This window comes from Falco punctatus (assembly GCF_963210335.1).
Source record: "Falco punctatus genome assembly, chromosome: 1".
Lineage (NCBI taxonomy): Eukaryota > Metazoa > Chordata > Aves > Falconiformes > Falconidae > Falco > Falco punctatus.
In genome coordinates, this window is record NC_137580.1 from 116,375,261 (window position 1) to 116,389,467 (window position 14,207).

The 14,207-nt window shown below is 46.2% G+C and overlaps 1 protein-coding gene across 2 annotated transcripts; it reads right to left on the minus strand.

The window, feature by feature from the left end:
• Positions 1 to 625: 625 nt before the first annotated feature.
• Positions 626 to 7,808, minus strand: LOC308054439 (Golgi apparatus membrane protein TVP23 homolog B-like). 2 transcript variants are annotated; one of them, XM_080367300.1, is made up of 7 exons: positions 7,039 to 7,136; positions 6,229 to 6,311; positions 5,217 to 5,361; positions 4,657 to 4,746; positions 3,242 to 3,373; positions 3,026 to 3,154; positions 626 to 2,073 (listed from the first exon to the last, which is right to left on the minus strand). In XM_080367300.1, the coding sequence occupies exons 1-7, from the start codon at positions 7,048 to 7,050 to the stop codon at positions 2,041 to 2,043; spliced, it is 624 nt and encodes a 207-aa protein (XP_080223426.1). In that variant the 5' UTR covers positions 7,051 to 7,136; the 3' UTR covers positions 626 to 2,040. The 2 variants fall into 2 exon arrangements, with proteins under 2 accessions (XP_080223426.1, XP_080223427.1); XM_080367301.1 differs by lacking the exons at positions 5,217 to 5,361; positions 7,039 to 7,136 and adding an exon at positions 7,608 to 7,808.
• Positions 7,809 to 14,207: the final 6,399 nt, after the last annotated feature.

Consider the following 14,207-nt stretch of genomic DNA (forward strand, 5'->3'; position numbering starts at 1 on the left):
TCCAAAACTTTCAACACATTTTAAAATAACTACCTCGTGGCTGGAGCTGTGCTGGAGTCAGGGGCATCCCTCTGACAGCAGCGTCCAGCAGGGATCCTGGGCTGGAGCAGAAATGATTCCCATTCCATTGCACCATACGGGCCGAATACTGCACTTGCTCATGCCCGCGTGGCTGCAAAAGGACCCTCTCTTCAGTGATTGGTTTCATTTTGCCTGTTTACATTCGTTTCTTAGAAATAAATCATCCCTTCCATGTAAATGAGGACTAGAAGCTCCCGCCATGCGTGGCATGAGCATTTATGGTAGCACACTGCCACCTGCCAGGGGCGAGCCAGGAACAGAGCAGAGGGGCCCTACCAGTGCCCTCAGAAGCAGCACCTTAGCCACTCCAGCTGAGCCTCACAGGGTGACAATTACTCCAGCTCTGCGTGATAACAGCTCCAGCATCCTTAAGAAGAAAGCATTTGCACAGGGAAAACCATTGAAAGCCCCTGGGAGGAACCAACTGTGCCGGAGCTCGCTGAACAGCAGCGTTTAACGGGACAAGTAATCCCTGTTAAAACTACACTACAGGAACATGGTGTATAAATAGAGCTCAACCATGAATCATAGAAGGGATACGTGGTCTGGTTAAACAAAGCATTATTTTAATTTCAAGATTTTATAAATACATATTTACAAAAGGAAGGTATCAATCCAAAGAGTTAAACAAATGTACAGCTCCCAAGTATTGCTACAGTACAGGGAGAGGAATCATGTTAATGCAATCCCACAATTTACAATACCCATTATTCAAAAAGAAACCACATTCTTAATTTAAAACGCCTCATCTGAACTTTACAACATCTGCCACTGCGAAAGGACAATCTGCCTTGAACAGGAATCACATGACAAGAAGGAACTGACCCCTTTCATACAGCTTGTCACACAAAACACACCACTTTGCCACCTAAGTGAACACACTGCAAGCCAACATTTCACAATCCTACAAAAGGCTTTTTTTCCACCCTGCAGACCCCTGGGGGAGCACAGCTTAAGGACAGCATGCTGCATGGATTCAAGAAACGTAAAACCCTGTTGGTCGCTGGTCGCATTCCCCGTGACCCTCTGCTGAGGGACCAGTGAAGAAACAGCAGATCACTCACCCTACACCCTCTGGCCAGAGGACAAGACCCGTGGCACCAAATGCAGCGCCAACACGACACCAGATGGCATTGCTTCAACAGCATTAGTCAGGCAGCACCTGCTCCCAGATTCACTCCGTTTCTGAAACTGTGTGTGCAACCTTCCCCAGAAACTGGTTTTACTCTTACTACACTCTCCATACAGACACAGACCTACAGGTGGCAGAGGGACTTCCCATAAATCCAGGGGTTTAAGATGTTACTGAGACCTCTAAGAATGCTTCAGATAAATAAAAGACCAGAGCTGCTCAGAAGTCACTTTCTGCAGTTTCCATGAGACTCCAATTATCTTCCCACTAAGCCAACAGCAACACTTCCTTTAGATGTTCTTCACTGCGCCCACCTCAGTGCCATTCAAGTCACAGAACCAGAGAGATGTGGAGCCAAAAGAGCACTATCTAAACTCTGTAACAGAAGCAGCAACAACCTCCAAGAACAAAATGCAACAACGTCCACAACTGAAACTATGTGAGGCATCAACTGCTGGAAGAGTTGGGAAATTCTTGGGTGAAAGAAGGCTCAGCTTGTGCATGGTTTTTCTGAAGAAGGATGTCCAGCAATTCTCTCTTAATTCATCCAGTAGTTTTAAACCTGTATGATAGCCACCTAGGATATTTTTTAGTTTGAAGTTTAGGCAAATTAATTCTAATTAATCAAACTAAAGAAAGGACTTAAACACAAACTGCTAGTAGAAAATCGAATATAAGTTGCTAGGAGTGTTAACCTGAAGTCTTGCACAATTTATTTACTTCTTTTAATTCACACTTCATGTATGCAGCTCCCAAATCTCATGGTCAGAGCAACATTCTCCGTTGTTCCCTACTGTGAATCAAGTCCGTTTTGAGGCTTCCACCACTCAGGATGCTGTTTGGTCCTCTTTAGCCACAGTCTACAGAAGGAAGAAGAAGAAGAAAAAGAAGAATAAAAGGAGTATCAGAAAACTGTGTGACTCACTGCCATGATTCTTGGGCAAGACATTTGTTTCTGCCAGAGGTCAAGACTGGTCTGGGCCTCTGGTTAACCACTGCAGTGGTAAAAGCATTCAGAAGCAAAGCAAGCCACAGAGGAGGACAATCAGCCAAGAAAGGTTTATCAATGTCTGAGCTTCCAGTGAGCATTTGTGAACCTGTGGCAGCCAAACCACCTGCCCCCCGAGCTGTCTGTGTAAGAGTCAAGAAACTCAGTAAAAGCAAAAGCTAAATGACAGCCTGGAAGCAGAAGGAAGGAGGGCTGTGCCTCCTGCTGCAGGGACCTATGGAAGGAATAAAACCCAGTGGTGGAGCAGAAAAGGACTGTCAAGAAGAGCTGGCTGGAAGTGAGAAAAATGTAAGAGGCAGTGGCAGCCCTTTTGGCTAAGAGCTATGCACGCTGCAGCCGTGCACTGACACACAAGGACCAACGCAACATCCCTCCAGATGCATGGTTTTGTGGCTAGCACAATCTGAAGAGGAAGCAGTGTGACGAAAGGAGTAATTTAACAATGTGTTATCCAAGAGCAGCAGAGTTTACCAAAAGCTATTTCATTCTGTGACCGCATTCACCGTGTTCCCTATTTCCAATACACCAACCATATCCCAGTAACTTCTCTGGCACTTGTCCACGGCACCAGCAAATAATACGAGCTCACAAGACACTGCAAATGGGACTTGATGCTAATAATTGGCAAGTTACTCTGTGACTTAAAGAGGCTCAAATTCACAAGGATGTAAGGTGTGAAGGGTCCCATTGCAGAACTCTAAATAACAACTTTTTCAGTTTTTCCTTTCATGTCTAGGCAGGAAGGAAGATTATGGACAGAAAGGAGTATAACCGGAGGGTTTCCAAAACCCTGGGAATCTTACCTGCCGCAAGAACTGCTTTCCAAGATAGCTGGTGGCCATGCTTGTCAAGTTCTTTCTACTGCCAACTTTGCACCTGATATAACCATAAAGGTTGGCTCCCTGAAGCACCACTCCCATCACAACCACTGCCTAAGACACAAGAAAGTAAAGTCACTAATTTGCACTGCCTTACTTGTAACGTGCAAGATCTATTACTGATTGAGGGAGTCAACTCACCAGCCATTTCACTTTGAAAGAAAAGAGAGCGCTGAAAGCAAATATCACCCAGATCATGGGACAGGTAATTAGACCTAACCAGAAAATTCGTGACTCTGCTTCTGATGAGGCTTTACTCCCTTTCGTTGATACCTAGAAACAGAAAGGAAATGGGAGATTAACAGGCTGCTCCATCGTATAGATCACATTGTCATTTAAAACAGTCCAGAATCTACAAGCCCCCTGGTTTTTGCCTCCACACAACAGTACTGGGTGCTTTCAAGATCAGTTTCTACACCACACAGATCTTTCCGCAACAGAAGATGTTTCTATTCAAGAGACCCTTTTGTCAATTTTCTATCAGAAACTGTGGAGGCAGCTGCATCAAATCCTCTTGGAATGCTTGGGGCTAAAAGGTGAGGTTTGGGCAACATGACATTTACTGCATGGCTCAGTTACAAAGCTTAGAAAGAGCCAAACAGGTAATGTCTTTCTACCTCCAAACCACTGCACAGACAACCAGAATTTCACCAATCCTAGCACTGGCAGAACTAAATATTGATAATCTTAGGCATCAAAGTAGGGTAGTTTTTTCTTTACACATGCAGAGGTCTCATTCACATCACACTACTGATTTTATAAGGTGTTTACAGAGCAGAAGATCCTAAGCAAACACTCACTTCTTCCTGTAAATTAAAACAGCTGGGCTGGGGTTAACAACTTACAGGTAAATTTACAGCAGTTCAGCTACCTCTCTCTCTCTTCCCCAGTACGTTTTAACTTTTCTAAACTAGCAGTTTTGAGAAAGAATGTGCCTGTAGTGAGTGCACGAACTCAGCTGAAGAAAGGTTTAAGTTCGAGTCCCTACACCAGCGCAGAGGGCACATGGGATCAAGGAAACGATCTTTACCTCCCTCCAGATTTGCATGCCATTAGCTCCATACAGAGGTAAGAGATAAGGATAGAAAGGGTAAACATGTGACATTCTGTGAGGTGCCTGACAGATGGGATGCTAAAGAGATAGCAGTAGGCACCATGAACACAAAGGCAAAGCAACAGCCATGATGAATGCTATACATTTCTTCCTACTTCCAATAGTTTTCTATAGGAGATAAAACCTACGTCAGCTGTCCAAAGTCCACACCAGAAAACCTGCAGGTTACCGGTGTGACATAAGAACCTTTACTGCATTTTATGTGGAACTTTTAAGTTACTTACATTAAGCCAGATCAATACATCATGAGAATTTTTAAACAATTCAACAATAAAAAAAGCTCACTCAGCAGCCTACATGAAACAAGCCCATGGTTACAGATCTGTGGCTGGAAGTAAATGTCTACCTTGTGCATCTATCATCACAAGCATAACTGCCAATCAATAGGGGTTTCATAAAACAGAAACAATGAAAAGAAAAAAAAAAAAAAAAAGAAATATACCTTCCTGGCTTCAAATATCCAGTGACTTCTACCATCATCATCCACCTGGTTCCACCAACGAAGGCCAACCATCAGTCGCCCTGTGACATTCTGAAATAGAAGAAGTTATGAGCTTTATATCTTCTGCTAAAAGAAACCATTTGCCAAGGTTCAGCTGTTTGGGTTGCTACTGTCAATGGTGATCATTTGCCTTACACTTGGGAAAACAAGATTACAAGGCTCTTATGTCCGCAACAATCTATTTCCTAATATGTCCAGTACAACACTAATTTACTGTGAGGCGTACTTCTGGTGATTCCAAAGTGCTCTGATAAGAAAACCTGTGCTAAAAGAAAGCTTAATATACATGTCCTCCATTTGATTTTCAAAATAAACTAAGTACACAAAGATTTAAGAGTTATTTCATAACGCTCTGCAATACATCACAGTACTTGAGGGTATCTGGGGTATCATTTTGTGGCAAAGGCACAAAGTTGTTACTTTCCTTGTGACATGAATATCACTGTTCAATTATTCCTATACAGTAAGACGAAGATAACAAAAGCGTAAGAGGAACTTACCTTTACAGCCCAAAAGTCACATGACAAGAGGAGGATAATAGTCACCATGCAGGCAATAAAGCTGCTAGTTAAGAGCTCACAGAGCAGATAGACAACTATCGCACTGACTCGGAAGAATAAGTGGAAAAATGATGCCACTGGATGCCTGGAATGAAGTACAGTACAGTCACAGCTCTTTCAGACAAGACACCAAGCAATTTCAGAGAAATGACACTGCCACATGATCTCCCACCAACTCACAGGATAAGGATCAGCATCATAACATCAACCCAGTGTGTAATGACTTCTGAAAATATGGGAAATAAATTGACCAGAAGCTCATCATAAGGAAGACACATTCCACATGCAGTGATGTCCCACATGCAGACAGAATTTGGGGTGGAAGGGGACAGGGAGTTTTACCTCGTGTTCAGTGTAAGACAGTTTTTATGGGATAAGTTTAAAAAGATTCTAGCAGAGGAAATACCTCTGAAGGAAAAATGGTATTTCTCAACACAGCAGACTTGCCCTTCTTTCTTATTTCTGCAGCTTCCAGGTCAGAAACACGCAGTACTGAGCTGAGGTCACCACAGCACGTGGGTATGGACACTGCTGTGGGGCAGGAGTTTGGGCAGGAGGAGGTGGCTGGGCTAGCTATGCCAGGACACGGTAGACAGCAGGGCAGCACAAAACGTATTCAAGAAAAAGGCTGGGAAGGGACAACAGACTAGGCCACACCAGCGCTCGACACGGTGAGAACCTCCTGTTAGAGTCGTCGTATCAGCATAGATTCCTTCCATGCAGGAACACGAACACATATTAAACATGGGGGACCCAGAAGCATGAAGGCACAGGTCTATAAGTTCCAACTGAGCTTCTGGAACTGGTGCTCCCAGTCACCCAGGAATTACTCTCCATTACTTCCAAATAAAGAAGGTATTTGCCATTCCATGTTTTGATGTAATATGACAGTCCTTTCTTCCTCATGCTTCTGCCCAGAACTCATCTAGAAACTCTCTCTATGGCCACTGACCTTATTTTTGACTTTTTTGATCTCCTGGATGCATCATCATCTGCATCAAAGAGAGACACATCTTCAATGTCATCACTGCTGTCCTAAAGCGGGGAACAGATGCAAAAAGCTACGTGAGAAAACATAATCCACTTTCAACTTCAAGCAGGGACGCTTTTGATTACCCAGAATGTTACAGCTGCCCTTTAAAATCAAAATAAATTTGGAATGAATGAGAAGATTCAACCACACACAAAGCAAAACATGCAATGTGTTTTGATTTGTGCTTTCTCAAAACTATATAAACTCACACCGTGAGTCCAAGGATCCTTGCTGCACCCCGGCAGTTAACCGCACAGCCTTGCCTCGGGTGCTTTACTCATCGTTCCTCCCAGAGAACCCATTACCTGACACAAAAGCTGTTCCTAAGTCAGGCAACACACAGACACACACACACACAGACCCCAATCTCAGTGCAGATACTGGCGACGGGAACAGAATTATCACTGTCTCAGGCAGGCCGGTCTCTGTCGCAGGCCTTACAGAAGCGTGACTCCAACCCTCACCCAAGGAACGTCTCCCCTGAGCCCGGCCCTGCCCCAGAGGCCTTCCCCGCCACAACACCCACCTGCCCCGGCCCCCAACACCTCCCCCGGGTGTTTAACCGATTCGGGAGCGGTTCCCAGCGCTTGGGGGCTCCAGCGCGCAGCCCCGGGGCTGCGGGCCGATAGCAGCCGGCAGCACCTACCGTCCCCGCTCCCCCGGTGCGGCGGCCGCAGGCCCCGGCCCCCCGCGCTGCCCCCTGACCCCGCCCGGCGGGGGCCGCCTCACCTGCCGTAACATGGCCGCGGCCCCCTCACTTCCGCCTGCCGCGCCACGTCACGGCCGCGGGCCAATCGCGACACGCCCCGCCCCGCACGCATGCGCGCTGCCACGCCCCTCTCGCCTGCCGTAGCGGTGACGTCACAGGGCGGTGCTGAGGCCGTTGGCGGCTGCTGAGGGGCCGGGCCCGGAGGGGAGCGGGAGGCGGCCCCGCTGGGGCTCCCCACGGGGCCGGGCCCGGAGGGGAGCGGGAGGCGGCCCCGCTGGGGCTCCCCACGGGGCCTGGCCCGGAGGGGAGCGGGAGGCGGCCCCGCTGGGGCTCCCCACGGGGCAGGGCCCGGGCCCGCAGCTCTCTGTGGACCGGCCTCCGGGATGGGCGCTCGTCCTCGGGGAAGAGGCTCCGGCACTCGGGAGCCAGGCAGGCCCACGGGGACGCTGCGTGAGCCACGGCAGCGCCGTGGAGCAGGAACACGTTACACCCAGACTCGATGTCGAGGGTAGTCGGCCAGAGGGACAGCTTTCAGAGGAAAAATGGCTTTTCTGGAGCCTCACCCCTTTCCTGATCCGTAACGTAGTACCTGAGAAACACGGCGAAGAGCACGGTACCAAGCCAGGTTTCAGGTTTTTAGCCACCACCATCATTCACGCAGGGCTGGTGGGTGTCTGTGTTGACTGACACAGGCTGGTACCTTCTGCAAAAGCTGCCTGTACACACCACCCAGCTGTCACTTCACTGCGCCCCTTCCCGAGTAGCTCACCAAGTCTGTGCTCCTGGGACAGGTCAAAAACAACTGAATGTCTAGAAAATGTGATAGAAAAAGCTCAAAGTGGAGTTACGCCCTCAGATCAGTATTTTTAGAACATGAGGAAGGACTGAGCAGCCGTGCTGAAAACAAAGGGGAAGTTTTAAGCTTCAATTTGTGCAAAGTCTACAGAAAGACACGGCTTGCAGCAAAAAAAAGTGCAAGTCAACAAGTGCCCTGATTATAAAATTCCTTATTACAGCCATCTGTGAGCATACACAAAACAAAAATTCTACTGGAAAACCTCTGAAGAAAAGTCACCTGGTTGGGATTCCGCCCCCCCGCCCCTTTATTAAAGCATGTTGCCAAACATTTGCTCTGAAGACAAAGGAACAAAAATATTAATAGTACTGTATGCTTTGGTATTTTGTGGTAGATACAGCATTTTCACACACAGCATTTCCTCCCAGATGACCCCGGTACCTGGGACAGGACTCACCCGGAGCTGGGAAGCAGCTCTCTGCTGCTTCCACCGTATTCTGGCGTTGGCATTCGACACAGCTCCTTTGGCCCTCGGAGTTTCCACCCCACTCACCCCCAGGAGCCTGCGGGGGGGGGCAACGAAGTGTGAGACTGTCATGTGCACTGTCCTGAAACACAACGGGGGCCCCAGACCCCACAGTTGGAGCCATCCAGGAGGAAGAGCAAGGTGTGGTGCGGAGCTGTGGCTATGGGGAAAATCCCCAGACATGCAGACTGTAACCCTGGGGCTCAGATTCACCCATGCTCCAGGATTAACACCCCCGCTCTTGTAAAGAGCTCTGCTAGTGCCCTGAGTGACACAGCTCTCCCTCTCATGACTTTCCCCCAAACTGTACTGTATTCAAGCTAACACCTGAAAAACCACAGCATAAGGGCACCATAGAAATAAGCCTGTTATACTGCAAGTCAGAAACTTAATGTTCATCATGTAAACATCTAGCTGTTTAATGGTCTTTCATACATCTTTAATTTTATTTTTTTTTTTTATTTAGAAGGGGCTGCTATAGAGTTATTAGAATCACCTTATCTTAAGTCTATCTTACATTTGATATACACGATATAATCTCATGGTGTCTGGTCCAGCCACAAAAAAATAAAATGTCCTTTCACTTCAATACTGCCTGCCTGCGGTTTTATTTTCACATCAATTTAAAGACAATATTAAAAAGTCCATTTTGTTTACCTAATTAACAAGTACGCTTGCAATGCTTATTGAAGTCAGCATGCCATTTCACAGGCAATCAAAAACTATTACTGATTAATACAGTACTACATAAAAACTTAATTTACTCTTTATATCTTTGTTGTTGCCTCTTTTTAGTACTCTCTTGCTCCTTTTCTGCTCATCACGTGAAGTGTCAGGCACCATTCCTCTGCTGAAACACAGACACTTCTAGTTATAACCACCACTCAGATAAAAGCAAAAGCACGTTTTGTTTAGGAACACCTGTTGAGCTATACAGACAAAATTGCTGGGATGTCAGTATGGTATTATCACATCAGGATAATATAATCTACAGTTTATGGATGACAAGTACAACATAAATGGCATCTACTTACAACAAAACTCTGTTGAAACTACCTTGCCACCACTGTGCCTGGCTTTCTCTTTGCTTGTGGCTGTGTCGTGCCCTGCACAGCAGCAGCGCTGCCCACAGCATCCCCAGCTTGTAACTTCTGCCCACCCAAAGGCCAGGTACGCAGAAAAGTCAATTTAATTCAGAAGTTAAGGCGGGCAAACAACCTCCTCTTAGTTACCTTCCTAAGTGAGTTTACGTACCGTGTATGACATCTCCCCATACGTTGATTCCTTTCCAGTGCACCTCTGACTTTCTGCTCCCAGCTTTGCATCCACTGTGCTAGGCTAAAGCTGATCACAGGACTTAGTCCAGCTCTGCCCCTGCAGGTAATTCCACACCATCTGTGTCAGCTGTAGCATCTTGCAAGCGCCTAAGCACTCACACCTGCAGGGAGATGCTGATTTACTGACTCCAAGCAGGAAGACAACAGTCTAATCCTCCTCACTTCAGCACGGCTAAAAAGGCGTGAGCCTTTCCGTGATGTTTTTCCATCGGGCTTCCTCTATGAGATGCTTTTTTCCAGGGGGGTTGTGCCAGAGGGCCTCTGGCTGCAGCTGGGCTGGGCTTGGGCCTGGTTTCTTGTAAGAAAGTGCCATCCCGTGGCTAAGCGTGAAATCCTTGCTGCTTTGTGTTTGAAAACTAACATCAGGCAAAGCCACCTCAGCCAGCTACGCTCCCTGTACCACAGCACAGCTGTCCAAGGCAGCCAGCCGCCCACCCTCGCTCATCCCCAGCCTGCACAACCTTTCAGCAGCAAAGCTGAACTGCAACTGTCCAGCTCCCACATCTGCATTAGTTTCTGGCTTCCTCACTGTTTTATCTGGACACTCTAGTTTTTATAACCTCTTTGTTATTATTCAGGGGGTAACGTTATTTTGCGCTGTTAGCAAGGTCTGGCTTAACCCCAGGGTTTGGAAGTTGAAGATGACATTAAAATCAACCAAAACTAATCACCGCCCTTCTGTATGAAGAGTTTCGCAGACTTTCATTGCTACTGAAAGGACCCTTTATGTGACCATGGGCAGGAGTGTCCTGCCTTGAACCTCTAGTGCAAGAGAATAAGATTGCTGGTACACTGGCCCAGGCACTCAAAGCTGGACAACTAAAGAGGTCTTTGTCTTCCCAACTCAGATCAATTTAAGTCCTGAGCATTGGTGGACATAAGCACATTTAGGCGTTTTATCCACAAAAACAGAAACCATGACTTTTTTTTCTTAATAAAAAATATTTTTTAAGCTGCTTCCTAGCTGGGTGGCTCCAGCATGTCCTGGTGCCTAGAGCTGTTCCTCCCCAGGGGCAAAGACTTGGCACTTCCCCTGGCTGAACTTCAGGAGGTCTCTCTCTGCCCATTTCTCCAGCCTGTCCAGGTCCCTCAGGACAGCAGCACAACTCCAGTGCATCGGCCACTCCTCCCCATTTCGTGCCACCCACCACCTTGCTGAGGGTGCGCCCTGCCCCATCATCCAGGTCATTAATTAAGATGTCTAAATCAGACCCAGTATCAGCCCCTGGACTACACTGCTAGTTACTGCCCCTCAACTAGACTTTTTGCAGCTGATCACCACCCTCCAGCCTCAGCTGCTCAGCCAGTTTTCAGTCCACACTTCTTCAGCTTATAAACTCTAATCAATCCGTATAAATTCTAATCAGTTTTTTAATTATTATTATTCACACACAGCTGAGCCATGTGTCAAGCTATAGTGTCAGTGCTGTGTCTGTAGCAAAAGCAAGGTAAATCCAGGAGAGGACTCTGTCTCTTCACTCTGTCTTGAGAAATAGCTGAATATACCAATAATACTTCTTAGAAAAAACTTACAGCAGAGAAGTCTTTTACACTTAGAAATGTATATGTCAAGATCCTTGTGGATCTTGACATGGCAGACTCAGCTGGACACCAGAATCCTCAGATACTGGTTCTTTGTTGGACAAATTGTTGGGATTACATCAGATCAACACATTAGGCCCAAGTTCAGGAGCAGCTATTTTCCTCTCCTCAGTAAAAGAATCTATAGGTAGGCCTTTAATTTTCCTTAACCAGACCTTCTTGCATGCTCTCCGCTGATCTTCTAGGAGCTTTGTCTGTGCTGCCCGATACCGAGCTACAGTGGCTGCCTCACACGCTTCCTTCTGTTTTCCCGTCAGAAGCCTGAACCCACCATCACCTGGGGAAGGGTCTCCACCATACAGACAGAAGGCCTTTTTTCTGCTGGAAACTGCTTCATTTTTCATTTGTGCAATCATGACATATGTTGATTTGACCAGTTCGGAAGAAGCTGTAAAGGGATGGGTAAGATGAACTCCACCTTCAAGGAGAGGAACAGCTTTACTGTGACCACCGTGAGCTTTCTTCTGCAAACCACACATCTTGGGGCACACAACTGGGGCAGCAGGCGTGGTGGAATTCACAGTGGGTCCATGCAAAGAGTTTTTCAGCTTGAGCTGCAGCATTTTGGTTTCAGAGGGTAGAGATTCTTTTCATGGTCAGGGGATCACTTCGCAATCTTACATGTTGGAGCTGGACTGTCTGATCCTTCTTGTGTTGCAGAGGGGGTTTGTATATTTGTGCCTTTTCAGGGCGGTGTTGCTGATGCTCCCGTGGATGTTCCCATGCTTCTCTGACTTCTGCAGTGCGCTTAATGCTGGAGCTGACTGGGGCCGACTTGCAGGCATTCTGAAGCATGCTGACCCTTAAGAGAAGCTTGTCAAGGGACATTGGGCAACCTGAGCCTCTTTTCTTTTCATGCTGCAAAGTGGCTTCTGCTCTGTCAGGATGTGCAGGTACATCGAGAGAAGGGCCATGTTCAAGTCCGCTATCTGTTTCCAACAAAAGAAGATAATACATTTGGAGCTGGGGATAGGTTTTGTGATCATTTGTTGGCAGGGTAGTACTCCAAGAGCAGGGATGGGTGCTGGATTGACGGGCACGTGGACAGTTCAGGTTTATCTACAGAACAGGCAGCGTGGGAAGCCACAAGCCAGTGGTGCCCGTCTCTGTTCTCCCATCCATGGTCTCATCCGTGCTGCTGCCAACATCAGAGATAATTCTGTCCTGCTTAACTGGGAAGTGTTCCTTGCTATAGTCTGTACGGGTCAAACTAAAGTCAGGTTCTGTAACATACATTGTATTTGCGTGCAGATGGTTTGGTATCCATTTTGTTTAAAACTATGGTTTCTAAGAGGAATGAGGTTCCCCACCACCTCTGCCCTTGCACCCCTTGTCCTACAGTTTGTGCTTGGGAAAAGGCTTCGAGACAAGTCGGTTCCTGGTAGAAATCTTTGAAGTAGCCAACATCCAAGAACCACTGTGAACCGTTACTACTCAGAGCTGCCTTTGAACTGGAAATCACAAGACTTGCTCCATAGCCTAGCTCTGCTGCCTCTAGGGATGTGGAGGGTGACCTGTGCTGTATGACAGACACAAGATTGATTGTAGGATTATGCCCTGGACTAAGAACTAGATGAGGATTATGACACAAGCTGTGTAAGACATTCAGTCCCATGACCTTGCTATAGTGATTCATTTGTCACTTTGCAATGTCACGCTGTTCGTGTATCATTGCTTTGCAATACAATTCTGTTTTCCCAGGCTGGTTAACTGAAACTTCTACCCTCTAGAAATGTATTTCAGAGAACATTAAGTTACAGTGCAGAAAGGCAGAATACAGCAAAAGGAATAAAAATTACTACTTGCTTCTCACAGGATTTAGAACTGCTTGATCTGCACATACATATGACCCTGCGTCTTGGTTACAGACACCCAGAGTTTGGGGATTAGAAGTTTTCCATTGGCACAGCTCTTCTGAACTAAGATGTCAGGGTTGTCTTAAAGTTTAAGATCCCAACAGATTCTCAATATAAAACTTGAAAAAAACCCCGCTGTTTGTGATCTCAGTACCATTCCATTTTCAAGTTTCAGCTTGCCATGTCTTTGCTGGCTGAGACAATTTACATATAATAGTTTTAAACAATTTTTTTGAGTTGCTGCTATTAGGTACCAACTACTTGAATAATTTTGTGCACAATTCTCCTATACCTGATAAAGAAATAAAAAATAGAATAAGGCTACCATAAGAAAAAGCCCTAGATACCAGGGAATTAAGCCTTATAGCTGGAGCTGAGCACTTGTCCCATTGGATTGATCTAAAGCAGTTTCTGTAGCCACCATGGGTTTGGAAGATATCTGTTGTAGCATTGCAAGCCTTTCATCCAGAGAGGGCTTGGCTTCTAGAGTTCCTTACCTTTTGTTTAATCTATTAAATTTTTTTAGGTGCACTTGTTTGAAGAATTACTGTCCTACCTAGCTACAAGGAGCCCTTACCAGCATCTGCCCGGATTCTTGCAGAATGTGCTCTCGCCAGCTTTCCTGAGGCAAAGGCATGGGGCTGTCTGGGACCAGGAATGAAAAGCTTTTTCTGCTGCTCTGCCTGAATATGAAAAGCCTTTTCCATCTTGCAAAGCTGCTGCTGTTGCTGGCAAGCTGCTGATTTCATCGGTTCATAGCAGAGAGCTAGAAAACAGAAGAATAAGTCTTTCTTAAGTTTTACTGGTGTTCAACATTCATTATATAAAATCTTTATAACCGATGGGATTGCGAATGTTCAGTTACTGCTTTGCCTCTTACCACAACTTCTAAAGGTCTAGGTGTTAGAAATAATCCAAAGATACTTGATTAGCAGAAAACCTCAAAGAATTCAAAGATGATGGCAAATGCTGATTTTTTTTCGAATATTATGTATACCCAGCCCATAGGGGTTTTTTTGCCACTAAAATTATAGTGCACCCCTGTTTTACAAACTGTAGATCTTTTACCAAG

Bases quoted from the DNA above. Each gene is read 5' to 3' on its own strand.
- LOC308054439 (XM_080367300.1), bottom strand. The intron at 5,362-6,228 runs GTCAGTGGCCAT...ACTTCATTCCAG, and splicing joins TCAAAAAAGTCAAAAATAAG to GCATCCAGTGGCATCATTTT. The intron at 3,374-4,656 runs GTATATTTCTTT...TTCTGTTTCTAG, and splicing joins GGATATTTGAAGCCAGGAAG to GTATCAACGAAAGGGAGTAA.